Source organism: Typopeltis vanoorti, chromosome 4 (genome assembly GCF_054136105.1).
Source record: "Typopeltis vanoorti isolate ZY-2024b chromosome 4, IOZ_Tvanoo_1.0, whole genome shotgun sequence".
Lineage (NCBI taxonomy): Eukaryota > Metazoa > Arthropoda > Arachnida > Uropygi > Thelyphonidae > Typopeltis > Typopeltis vanoorti.
Window position 1 is genome coordinate 127,399,569 of NC_143552.1, and position 14,496 is coordinate 127,414,064.

A 14,496-nucleotide genomic window follows, 5' to 3' on the forward strand; every position below is an offset into this window, starting at 1 on the left:
AAATGTTTCAAATTGGTGACTAAATTATTTCATCCTGGTGAGGGATTTTTTAAATAGTTAGCCATAAAAAATGTATAGATCAAAAATTTTTAAAATCTGTAATATTTATTTTTAAGATGTATATAGGTGCACTAATCGAATTTTAGAGGTGCACTAATCGAATTTGGGTATTGAAAAAAATTACACACTAATTGAAAATGCACTAATCGGGGGCGCATTAATCGAGGGATTGCTGTACCATTGTTGTCAACCCATTGCTGGTGAAAATTAGGATCCTTCTGGATCCTAATTCTCACCAGCTTCTCCAACAACTTAACCACAACACCTGACACACAGATAGACCCAGTGGTGAGCTATGGAAATTTTAACAAAGGGCTCGCATCATTGAGAAAAAAAAAAAGCCGTATTTCACACAAAAACTTTTATTAATACAGCTTGTGTACAAATTCCAATCAAAAGGTATGAGAGGACAATCAACGTCTAAAGGCTATCATTTTTAGACAAATATTTCATGATCTAAACATGAAATATTTGCACAAAATCAATTGTGTTAATTTATCTTACATAAGAAAAACATTTTTTAACTATCGAATATAATAAGAATGAAATCTTTTATAATCATTTATAAAACATTTAATTGGCTACTGGTTTTTACCATATGATTGGCTACTAGAAGAGAGAAAGGTAAAAATAGCGCATGCACTTATTTCATTTTCAAAATTGGATGCATTATAGAGGAGTTGAAAGAATAATTCCAAATAATCTATACACTGCCAAATAGACTCATTTTTGTCAGGTTACCTTATGAGTTTGTCGCTTAATATGTTTCAAAAAAAATTTTTTTTGGAAAAATAAAAAAGTAAACAAGAAGATCAAGGGGCTCGCAAATTTGAGAAAAATTTAATAAAGGGCTCGCATGAGCCCCTTATAGCTCACCACTGGATAGACCTATAATTTGATGGCTGAGTTCTATCACCTCCCTTATGAAGCGGCACAATCTTCCCCTCTTCTACTCCTTTGAAACTTGACCCAGTGCAAGACTCATATTAAAAAGATATGTCAAGGCAGATGTCAAACTCCCTGGCACATTCCTTCAGAATACATGGTGATATATTCTCAATTGCCACAGCTTTATTAACATCAAGTTTGTTCAATTCCCCCATACACCTCTTGCACACTTATAGTCAGTCTCTCCTCCTTCTCATCATCAACTGCTCTCAATCTCTCCATGATGTCACATTCACAAGAATGAAAGACCTTTATGAACTGCTCATTAAGTATCTCTGCTGTATCTTCCACAGTAGTTGTCCTTATACCATTTTCTCCAATCAATGTCATCTTTCCATAATCATTCTTTTTTTTTGCTGGCTACATATCGAAAGAACTCCCGAGGATTCTTTTTGGCTTCATTAGCTAACTGCTGCTTCCTTACCAACCAAGTCATCCTCCTTGCCTGGTCTTTGTAATCCTCATGGAATTGGTTATTACCACTTCTCTGCTGCCTCCATAATGCCTTTTTTCTTGGTATCACATGCTTAATCTCTTCATTCATCCATTTCACACCTACCTTATTTAACCTTCTGACCTTTGGAATACATTTAGACATTGCTTCTGCTAGATACTTCTTAAATATCCCCCAAGCTTCATTGATCACTTCTCCAGCTAACTCCTCATTCCATGTTACTCCTGCAAGCTGTCTCCTGAGCTCTTCCTAATCCAGCCTTGTTGTTTCACATATACCCTTTTCTCATAGAGGTCCTCACACTGCTGCAACCACCTCATGGTCACTCTCAACAACTGAAGAGTGATTTGAAACCTCATTTATAATAACATCCTTTGATGAGATGATCAAATCCGTCACCCTTAATCCTCATGTGCCCTCTGTTACATACTTCCTGAGGTAGTTGTCCCTCAGAAACTCATTTTCTTTACTTCCAGTTATCTCATCATCCCAGTCTATATTGCCATAGTTAAAATTAGTTAAAATCACCCATAATAATCACACTTTTCTTATTCGCTTGGTAATTTGATTATACATTTTATAGTCACTACCATCCACATTATCAGGTCTATAACAACATCCAACTACATATTTCATTCTATTCACCTCTATCTCACACCATACTGCCTCAAAAACCACTGGTACTATTTTCCTCTTGCATCTCTACTTTGTATAGACATAACTCTTTCTCTATCAACAATAGTACTCCACCTCCCTTTTACCCTTTCTATCTTCACGAAACACATCATACCCTTTCATCTCTACTCCTGTCAGAATGTTGTCCTCATCCAACCATGTTTCACTTATTTCAACAATTTTTGGTGAACAGACTCAATTACTGCAACCATTTCATTTGCCTTGTTTCTTACACTTCTAGTATTTGTATACAAACACAACAGCTTATTCCTGGATCCATAGGTAGTTCCACTGATACCACTTATTTGATGTGACTTCTCCATGTTTAACTTTCCATTTTTTTTTTCTCCTTATTCATCTTCAAACAAAATCAGTCAGAAAAGTTCCATAGTCTAAACTGAATGGAGGCAACACTGTAACAGCAATCAATATATGAGCACCATTCTTGTAATCAGATACACAGCAGGGATAAGTGATGTTGATCAGTTATACATAGAAAGCAAAAGTGGAGGACATGGTCTTTTACAAGTTAAGCAAACAGTAGAAGAAGAAGAGGAAAGGTGTGCATTGAATGATGACATCAAGATAAATATAAAAAAGATGCTAAGTGAAGATTACGAAGAAAAAGTAGTGAATGTAGTAGATTAAAAAAAAGCAATACAAGGATAAAGAAATGGCAAAAAGATCAGAAGGTTGGAAAAACATTCCATGGACAACATTTGAAGGATATATAAGGTAAAGTTGGCAGTTGTTTAACTTGTCAAAGATCAAGAAGGCATCATCAAGAAAGAGACAGAGAGTCTGATACTTGCTACTCAAGAACAAGCATTACAAAATGAATATAATCAAGACAAATATTGAAAGGATCAATAACAATAATAAATGCCAACTATGAATAGAAAAAGAGGAGACAGTGGACCATCTAATTATTTCTTGCAGCAAGATTGTATATTGTATATGCAAAGATGTTATGGGATTTTAAAATTCAGACAGATAGACATCTGGAACATAACATGCCAGACATCACTGTTATCATTATTAGGTGACACCTCCATGGAGTTGAAGGACTCATAATGGGCAAGGAGGCATTCAACACCATGCAACTCATCATCTATAAACAATTCAAATCACCTATCATATGGAATATGCTGGATGATTGGAATGCATTATCAGAGTATATTGTGAATGCTACATGAATGAGTTTAATGTTCAGTATGAATATATGAATAATATATGTTAAATATGTTTTTTATTAATAATATATGTTGCTAATTAATGAGACTTTTAGTGATGGGTCTGATAGCAGTTTGTTAATAATAATAATAATAATAATAATGTAATTTATTTTCAGGAACAGGGACGATAACCTGGTCTCCTCAAGCTTTTGGAATACTCACAGGAAAATTTGATGAAGGAATTCACTTGTTATCAAAAGGCTCAATTAAAGTATGTATGTATGATGTTCACTTTTATATTAAAAGCAAGAATAATAAATATCCACAAAGATTTTGTAGGAAGTAGGCAAATAGTACAGCAATAAAGTGAATATGAACCCTCCATAGAATAGGACTACAAATTCTATTCACAGCAGTATGTTTTGTTCTTTTTTTTTTAAGTTTTTTAGGGAAAGACAGTAAGAATAGCATCCAATAGTGACATCATGGAGAGATTGAGAGCAGTTGATGATGAGGAGGAGAGACTGACTGTAAGTGTGAGAGGTGTATGGGGGGAATTGAGCAAACTTGATGCTAATAAGGCTGTGGGACTTGATAATATATCATCAAGTCCCACTTGGACTTATTCTGAAAAAATGTGCCAGGGAGTTGACATCTGCCTTGACATGTCTTTTTAATATGATTCTTCCACTGGGTCAAGTTCCAAAGGAGTGGAAGGAGGGCAAGATTGTGCTGCTTCATAAGGGAAGTAATAGAACTCGGCCATCAAATTATAGGTCTATCAACAAGAATTTCCTTACTTGTAGAAGTAAGAAATTCTTGTTGTGGTTAAGTTGTTGGAGAAGCTGGTGAGAACTAGGATCCAGAAGTGGGTTGATAACAATGGTATTATCTTTGACGGACAGCATGGATTTGCTAATGGGAGGTCATGTTTTAATAATCTACTTAGTTATTACAATAAAGTGACTGCTTCCTTGGACAGAGGAGAAGGATATACAGTAGTATAGTTAGATTTCGCAAAGGCTTTTGATAGATTACTGCATGATAGGTTGATATTCAAACTAAAGTGGATGGGGTTGGATATTAGATTAGTGCATTGAATCAGAGACTAGCAATCTGATAGGTATCAGCAAGTTGTATATGGGGGAGCAATATCCAGGAAGAGGAAAGTAACTAGTGGTGTGCCTCAGGGGCCTGTTTTAAGGCCTTTGCTGTTTAACCTGGATGCTAATGATATTGACAAAGATTGGGATGGGGATATTCAGTTGTTTGCAGATAATGCAAAGTTGGGATAAACTATGAAGAGTAGAGAAGATGTTGTGGTCATCTTACAAGAAGACTTGAATAAATTGAGTGAATGGGCATGGGAATACGAATTCAATGTTGCAAAATGTAAAGTTTTAAAATTTGGAAACCCAAGATGGGATGTAGAATTTATGCTTGGTGGGAATATATTGTTGGAGGTGGAGGAAATAAGAGATCTTGGTGTGATAGCGGATAAGGATCTGAAATTTAGGGGACACATTGCCAAAATTGTGAGGATAATAGAAAGAATTCTGGGAATGATGTGGAAGACAGTGACTTGTAGAAGTAAGGAAATTCTTATTCCATTGTATAAAGCTCTGATTAAGCCACACATGGACTTCTGTGCACAGATTTGGTTACCTGGTTTTCAAAAGGATGAAGAGATGTGGGAAAGGGTCCAGAGGCAATTGACTAAGGTAGTTTCTGATCTCCGGAATGTTGAATACGAGGAAAGGTTGATTAGATTCAATTTACATGGTCTAGTGGTAAGGAGGAAGAGGGGTAATATGATGGAGACCTACAAGTTAGTAAGGGGTTGTTATAGGATCAACGTTGGAGAGGTTTTACAGAAAACAGTGGGAGATCAGGGGAGAGCCAGAAGTCATCCCTGGAAGCTGTATAAAGAGGGAGTGAGAAGCAGTTTTTTTGCATGCCGAGTTATGAATGATTGGAATGCCTTGCCTGAGAGTGTGGAGTCTGCAGAAAATTTGAGTGTGTTTAAGGCATGGTATGATGAGCTGTGTATGACAAAAGGACCTCCTAGATGAGTCTTTGACTTCATGTCTTGAGATAATAATAATAATAATAGTAGTGATGATAGTTAGAAGGGGATGAACATTTTATAGAATGTGGCAGGGTTGGTCAAAACTGAGAACAGCAATAGACATATGTGTAATAAGTATTCATGGAATGCACTTATTTGTTAATACAAAAATGCCAGAAGTATGATTATTATAATAAACCATCATATAATTAACATACTTGTTCAGCAGGAGGTCTCACTCAAAGCAACATACCTGTCATAATTATATTGACTTTTAAGCTTATTTATACTTCTAGCATTCACAACACATTCTGACAATAAGAGGAACACATTTATGGCATTAGTATTGTTATGATAAAAAACCATCATGCAATTGACACATATACACTCATTCAGAAGGAGATCTCGCTTGGAGCAACATACCTATCATAATTATATTTACCCTTACACTTATTCATACTTCTAGCATTCACAACGCATTCTGACAAGAAGGGGAACAAATTTGAGCAGATTCTATTTGCGCAAAAATTATTGGTGGTGAAACATGGTGGACTGAAGATGACATTGTAACAGGAAAATAAATTATTATTATTATTATTATCTGATACCTCCAGGGTGTTAAGGATTCATCAAGGAAGGCTATAAATCACCCAAACCAGATGTAATGCCTTAACTTAAATTCATTCACACTAGATGCACTACCCCTGAAGGCAAATTATTCCACTCGCTCACTGTTCTGTGAGAGAAAACTCTAGCTCTTAATCCTTTCTTGACTGTGAACGAACTTAACTTCCATGGATTCCCTCATGTTCTTTTTCTCTCTCTCTCACCACTTGCATATAATGAAAAATTTCATTAGATGATATCCTATAACACACATTCAGAAGTTTATAGACCTTTATCATATCACCCCTCTTTCTCCTGTTAAAATGCAACTGTAATTCACATGCTCCAAATCTATCCTCATGTAAATCTCATGATCTGGATATAATCTTTGTAACTTCTTTGCACTCTTTCCACAGCTTCTTTATCCTCTTGGAACCCTGGAGACCAAATCCGCACACAAAAATCCAGGTGTAATCTTATCAAGACCTTATAAAAAGGCAAAATTGACTTCCTTATCCTTACATGTCAAAGTTCGCTTTAACTATTATCCTCTGAGTTGTATTTGCATTTTTCTTATGTGACCTTTGAACTTCAATTCCTGCCTGTGATTATGCCAAGATCCCTAGTCTCATCAGTTTCTTGTAGCATAATTCCACTGAAATAATATGCTGCTTGAAATCTCATCATGCCAAAGTGCATTACTATACTTAATATCTGACAGCCATTTTCGTTTACCCAAATTTCCATCCGATTCAAATCATTCTGTAAGTGTTGAATATCAGCAGCATTCCTGATTACTCTGTCTATCTTTTCATCATTGGCAAACAATTACATATCTCCTGTTAGACCCTTCCTAATGTCATTAATGTATAGATCGAACAACAATGGCCCAAGGACTGAACCCTGAGGTAGACCACCGGTCACCTTAAATCTGACAGATTCACATCTGCCGTATAACACTTTTTTGATATCTATCTATCAACCAATCTACTTATCCAAGTTAAAAGTTTATATTCCAATCCCATATTCACCAGTTTATGCAACAGCCTTTCATGTGGTATCCTATCAAATATCAAATGCCTCATAGCAGAATCCAACATTATCATAGTGTATCCATACCCTTTATCCAACTTGACCATAACATTGTTATAAAATATGAGAAAATTACTGAAACATGACCTTCCTTTAATAAACCCAGGTTGTTCTTTGCAGAGTATAGCTTGTCTGACTACCCATTTCTGTATGTTTTTGCCAACATCTCTCTAACATCTTCACCAACACACCAGAGATACTTATAGGTATTATAGGTATCAGTAATTAGACACATCAGTTTTTGCATCATCTTTGTACAATGGAACTGTCATGCATTCCTGTAGTATCATTCATTCATTCAAGAGACCCAAGTTACACAAACCTGTGAAAGGCCTAGCCAGTTCTGCTGAACATTCCTTTAGCAAACAGGCTGATATTCCATCTGTCCCTGTTGCCAAATTCTTATCCAGGTTATGCAACAGCTTTCCAACCTCATCTTCATGTATCTCTAACTCTTCAACCAATGTAGTAGTGGTGGTAGCACTGTGCACCATGTTACACACACCTGGTTGATATATCTCAGCAAAGTGAGCACTCATTAATTGAACAATCTCATTAGCTTCTAACACTAGGGTACCATCTGCATTCAGTAAAGTTATTCTTCTGTGGCACCTGAGTTCCTATAGATCTGGCAGGGAGGAGTAGCATAATGGAAGCAAGTTCTGCTGAACAGTGGCCATGAAAATATTTGTAGAAGAGAGACAGTGCAGAAACTGATCTGCTATGGAAAAGTGATTGAAGAGAATATGTAACAGAAATGTCATTTATCAACCAGACTGCTCTTTGCTGAACAGCAGCTAGAATTTTTAGAACTGTCTTAGGTGCACGTCCCATAAATCAGAGCATTATTCCAATGTTGGTTGGATTTGGGATTTATACAGAGTAAGTAACTGTTCAGAAGAGAAGTATCATCTTGAGCAGAAAAGGATGCCAAGTTTTTTAGAAGCTAATGATGCTCTATAAGTGATATGATCATGCCTGGAAAGCTTTAGAGTAAGATAAGTCTGAGAAGAAAGATTTGGTTTGGCTATTTAGCTGAGTATTATCAAAAGTAACTGGAGAGGATCTGAGGCCTTTTTTGCAAGAAAAACAAGCAAAACTGTGTTTTGGAAGTATTAAAGTTGACTAGGTTGTTTTCATCCTAATCAAAGATATTGTGACGATCAGTATTCAGGGCACTTATTACAGATGATCTTGAATCTTTGATGTTTGAGCACTGTAAGACTTGTCATATGATTTGGACGAGTAGAGTGTGCTATCATTAGCAAAACTCTGAATAAGGTTTGCAGTCAGTGAGAGCAGGTTATTTATATAAATCAGGAAGAGGGTGAAATAACAGAACCCTGAGGGACACCAGTATTAGGATGATTGACATGAGTCGTAAAGCAATGCCCTTTATCTAGTTATATCCATAAGTATATAGCTACTGGTTGCCATGGAATGGGGGGTGGGTGCCAAAAATGATCACTTTATTCCCTGGGGATGTCTTCTTGTGAGTAGCACTGTGCTCTTGTGAGTAGCACTGACATCAATTTTCCATTTTTTGAACCATTGCTTTCTAGTTCCAAGATTATTTTTCAGTTTTTTAGTTGCTAATCTCACAGGGAGCAGAACCATTATTGCACCATTGTCTGTGTATTAGTGGCAACTGTGTGTGTGTGTGTGTGTGTGTTGTGGGGGGATGTCAGCCATATAGATGCCAAAGAGCAGAGCTGAGAGCAGGGAGCTCTAGGGCACACCTGCTATGATTCTGGATTCAGATGATCTAATTCCCTGAAGCTTCACTCGGAGTTTGTGATCATTGATGATTTTGTAAGTATAACCAGTTCAACCTGTGGGTGTTTGAAAAGAAGCCCATTGTGCCATATTTTGTTGAATACTTTGGTGATATCCAGGAAAATCGCCACTGTGTATTGCTTCCAATTGAACCCTACACTGATATCTTCCATGTCTGAGAACTTGTTTGGTGGAGTGGTTCTCCTGGAATCCAAATTTCGCAATGGAGATAAGATTTAATTCTTCAGTGACTTTCCGCAGTCTTATTAGTATTACCTTCTTGGCTATTTTCATAGGTGGGAAAGCAGGCTGACTGAACACATTTAGGGAAGGTGTGCTACTTTTCCTAGTTTTGCGATTCAGATTACATCAGTTACTTTACATTGTGCTCTGAGGGGTTTAATGATTTTGTTAGAAATCCCATTTAGGCCTGTTGCTATTCTTAAGTTAGTTGGTGATTTCATGTACCTCAGCAGGAGATGTTGGTTTGAGGGGGGTTTACGTAGTCTACATTTTAACATGGAACATGCCCAGGTGCATACTTTACTGATGAAGTCTAGATCCATATGGGTGTAGTTTGGAGTTTGGATTACCCTGCTTCTCTAGAATGTTGGCAAAAGCTTCAACTTTGTCTACATCATGGTAAACTAGACTACATTACCATGGATTGGTTGGAGGGGTTTACAGTCTGTGCATAAAGCTTTTATCATTTTCCAGAGTGTCTGGGTCTCTATGTTTGAGGACTAAAATTTTGTCTCCCACTGTTGTTTCAATAGTTTTTAAACACATGTAGAACTTCCTTCGTAGCTGTGTTGAGCATCCTGTGGCATTGATGCCTGGAATATAAATGGAAGAATACAGTATTTTTTGCAAGGAAAAAAATGACAAGGGAGTACTGCTGATGATAGCAGGGGAATTATGTCCACATAAAGTAGACAAGAAAGAGGGGAAATAGTGACAATAGTTATGAGACAGTGAGGTGTGGTGTACTGTGGAAGTTGACAGGAAGACAAATTTAGTTGGATGTTGCTATAGGCCCAGGAATGGGAAGGGTAGTGATGAAGAAATGTATAAAAAACTGCGATTAGTGAACAAAGGAAGGGTAATTGTTACTGGTGACTTTAATTATGGTGGTATAAATTGGAATGAGGAAGTGGCATTTGGGAATAAGGAAAATGAATTTCTCGAAAGATAACTATCTCAGGCAGCATGTAATTCTGAGTGGGCTTTTTGCACTTTCCTCCAGTTGGTGAGAGTGGTCATGAAGTGATCACCTGGGTTGTGGCTAGCCATATGCAGACTTCTGTGAGGAATGGATATACAGTAATCCCTCGATTAGTGCGTCATTTTTTTTTTGATACCCAAATTTGATTAGTGTGCCTATATACATCTTAAAAATAAATATTACAGATTTTTAAAATTTTCTATCTATACATTTTTATGGCTAACTATTTTAAAAAATCACTCGCTGGAATGAAATAATTTAGTTACCTATTTAAAACATTTTACAAAGTTATTTTTAATGGCCTACCACACTACTTCCATGTACACTATGTATACTATGTTCCAAAATTTACCGCCAATATTTATGTCATCTGCTATAGTACACCCACAGATGTGAGACCCTTCGACACTTTTGCACATGTCACAAAAAGGAGAATCCATTCCAATAATAGGGTAATCAATCCATCTTCTGGGATGAGTTGTTTATTATTACATGTCAGAAAATTAACTATTCTTTTATGATCATTGTAGTTTTTAAAGTGATAACTATTTTGCTTGTATAACAGTTGGGAAATTTTATCTATAAAGTACGTGATTTCACATGTTGGCGACCAATTCGTACATCCTTCACCCCTTCAGCATGAATCGACTATTCTTGGCACCAAGACAAGCGAAGCTCTGCAAAAGTGTAGGTGTACTATAATTACATAGTGCTTTGATGGTCTTATCTTGTGCCTCCTTTGCAATGTTATATGAGTGTGTTTTCCTTACTTTTTTTTATTTTAAAGTATTTTCCCAAGCTTTAATCATGAGTAAAAGAATTGGTGAGCAAAAAAGTAGATGTGTGAAAAAGATTGGATGATGAAGAGAGAAGCAGTAAAATTTGCAGAAGAGTAGAAGATCCAATAGGGCCATACCGTCGGTTGTATGAAAAAAAGAAACAAAATGCCCACCAAACTATGTTAGCTCAATTCTTTGTTAAGAAGTAGAATAATAAAATTTATATTCTGAATATGTTTTATTGTCTTTTCAGCTTCATGGTTTTCCTTCTTAATTCTTTTATAAAAAAATTAAGGTTCAAAAAAGAAATTTGAGGAACAAATTGTACTGTTTCCCATAGGTTATTATGTAATATATATGTTCGATTCGTGCGTTTTCAATTAATGCGCCTGTTTTAAAGAACGCATTAGGCGCACTAATCAAGGGATTGCTGTATGTGGAATTATAAGGCTTTTGACTTTGACAAGCTTAGGAGACAGCTTGGAGCTATAGCATGGAATGAGGAGTTGAGTGATAAGAATATAGATGCTGCTTGGGAACTGACAAAGAATACATAATAGCATCAATGCGTGAATGTATTCCGAAGGACAAAGGCTGAATAAGGTTGGTATAAAATGGATGAATGGGTGGCTTAAGCATGAAATGTGGATTTTTAGGCAGTACAAAATGAATAATGGTAATAGTCAGTTACACGAAGAGTATAAAGAACAAGCAAGAAGAGTGACTCAGTTAATAAGGAAAACAAAAGTGAACTATGAGCAGAAATTAGCAAATCAAGTGAAGAAAAAACCCTAGAGAGTTTTTTTTTAGATATGTGGCAAGTAGAAGAAAGAATGATCATGGTAAGATGATGTTAGTGAATGAAAATGGTAGAATGTTAACTGCTGCAGAAGACATTGCTGAGTTATTCAGTGATCAATTTATAAGGGCATTTCATCTTCATCAGGGGGAATCATGAAGAACTTAAGTGTAGAGGACATAGGAGAGGATGTATTAATTATGAATGAGCAGGAAGTATTTGAGGAAATAAATAACCTTGATGTCAATAAGGTGATAGAATTAATGACATATCATCATGCATCTTAAGAGTATTGGCACTAGCATTGGTATGCCTGTTTAATAAGGGTCTTGCAACAGCATGGGTTCCAAGGGAGTGGTGCTAAAGCTGTGGCTTCAAATTATAGGCTAATCTGTATATCTGGAGTTGTGGTGAAAGTACTGAAGAGATTGCTGAGAAGTAGGATACAGAAATGGGTTGATAACAGCATGGGTTTGTTAAAAGGAGATGATCATGTTTTAATAACTTATGTACTATAACAAGGTGACAAATACCTTGGACAGAGGAGATGCATATACAGGGTGTTCGGGATAAATTTGACAGTTTCGTAAGGAAAAAGAAAATCTTCTTTGTATCTATTAAATTTAATGAATTGACAAAAAAACATTACAGGCAGAGTTAATTACAATACTATCAACAAGATTTACTCAAAATAACCACCATTAGCATCGATTACAGCTTCAATTCTGCTTCGGAACCTCGAACAAGCTGATGCTACAGTCTCCCTGGGAAGGGCCGCAAAAACTGTTTTAATTTTATCCATTAACTGGGCTTTTGTATTACTGGAAGTGCGATTGGTGTCTGTTTCAACTGCGCCCCATACAAAATAATCCATGGGGTTAAGGTCTGGGGAGTTTGGAGGCCAAACACTTGGACTGGTGAAGTCGTAGAAATTTTCAGACAACCATTTTTGACTTTTCCCAGAGGTGTGGCAAGGGGCCGAATCCTGCTGCCATACATACGGCCTACCATTGCCTACCCTTGTTATCCAGGGCTTGACTACAGTTAGCAACTCCACGAACAAAGCCCGAATTCCAATGCCAGGGTTCTTCAACACCTGTTCCTGCAGATTTGCGAGGAATTCTGCTGTACGAACGCAATCAGATCGTCTGCTAGGGATCTTTCTTCTTGCTACATCCTCGTAGTCACCATTGCAAGTCTCTAGTTCATGCCTGATTGTTTTTACTGTATTCAGGGAGCATTGGGCAGCAGTCGTAATATCCTTATTTTGATGGCGGGCACGAATCATCATGATACAAGTTATTCTCTTCCATGATTCAGGTGGGTTCCAGCTATCCATCCTTTCTGACATCTTGTATGTGAATGAAGAAGGGTCCAAACTTTTAAATGAAGAGAAGTGTGTGTTAATACATGTAACTTACGGAAAAATATAATTAATTATAAATATGTCAAATTTATCCCGAACACCCTGTATAGTGGTGTACTTAGATTTTGCAAAAGCTTTTGACTGACTGCCACATGACAAGCTGTTAAATAAGTTGAGATGGATGGGATTGGATAACAGACTTCCAAGTTGGATCAGTGACTGCTGTCAGATAGGTATCAGAAAGTTAAAAATTTGGGCGCAGTATTCCAAACGAGAAAGGTCACTAGTGGTGTGCCGCAAGGGTCAGTTTTTGGACCATTGTTGTTCAGTTTGTATATTAATGATATTGGGATGGATTTAACTAGTGATATGCAGCTATTTGCAGATGATGCAAAATTGGGAAAAGCAATGCAGAGTCAAGCAGATTTTATGGCCTTACAGAAGGACATGAATAGATTGCAAGAGCAGATAAGAGGAACATTCAGTCCGATGTTGCAAAGTATAAGGTTTTGAAATTTGGTAAGCAATGCTGGGATGCAAAGTATACACTTGGTGGAGAAACTTTCAAGGAGGTAGAGGAGATGAAAAATCTGGGAGTGGTGATGAACAAGGACCTGAAATTCAGGGGCCACATTGCACAAGTTATGTAGATGTCACATCAAATAATGGCAATGATGTGGAAGATGACATGCAGAAATAAGAAGGTTATGATGCCATTGTATAAGCCCATGGTCAGTCCTCATATGAATTATTGTGCACAGATTTAGTCACTGAGTTTTCATAGTGACAAGGATATGTTAGAAAGGGTCAAAAGAAGATTCACAAAGGTGGCCAGTGGTCTTTTGAATGAGGAGTATTGCATGAATAGGAGGAGGAAGAGGTAGATATGATTGAGACATATAAGGTGGTCAGGGATTGTTATTAGGTTGATATGGAAGAGATTTTTCATAGAATGGGAAAGGGGGTTAAACAAGAGTCCATCACTGGAAAGTGTACGAGGACATGAGCAGAGGAGTGAGGAGAGGGTTCATTGCATGGAGAGTGGTTGGTGAGTGGAATCCATTGCCTGAGTGTGTTGTGAATGTAGGCACATCGAATCAGTTTAAGCACAGTTAGATGAGAATTGTGCACTCCCCACGATGAGTCTCTGACTCCATGGAGGTCAGATGTTAATAATAATAATAATCATAATTATTATTATTATTATTATTGTTATTGTTATTTAAAAGATTTCTAATAAAATAAGCAGTGACAGCATGGTTGCAGAAAACACTCGACAGTAATACCACCTGGAATATATCTATGTACTTGAAGTAGAAAAAGCTGTCACAAACCTGAAGTGTGGAAAGGTGGCTGAAGGGTATGATATTCGACCAGAAATGCTGAAATATGGAAGTCATACTGCATAATTCAGAAGGCCTTGTCAGTGAGTCGAATTCCAGATGATGAATGTGAGAATTACAAAGGAATTTT

The 14,496-nt window shown here is 36.8% G+C and overlaps 1 protein-coding gene across 1 annotated transcript in view; it reads left to right on the top strand.

Moving 5' to 3' along the window:
- Positions 1-14,496, top strand: part of LOC150107665 (voltage-gated potassium channel subunit beta-2-like) — a 257,488-nt gene that overhangs the window by 188,905 nt on the left and 54,087 nt on the right. The window contains exon 12 of the mRNA XM_090392162.1: positions 3,489-3,583. Within this exon, the coding sequence (XP_090248288.1) occupies positions 3,489-3,583 (95 nt within the window). The remainder of the gene's footprint in view (positions 1-3,488; positions 3,584-14,496) is intronic.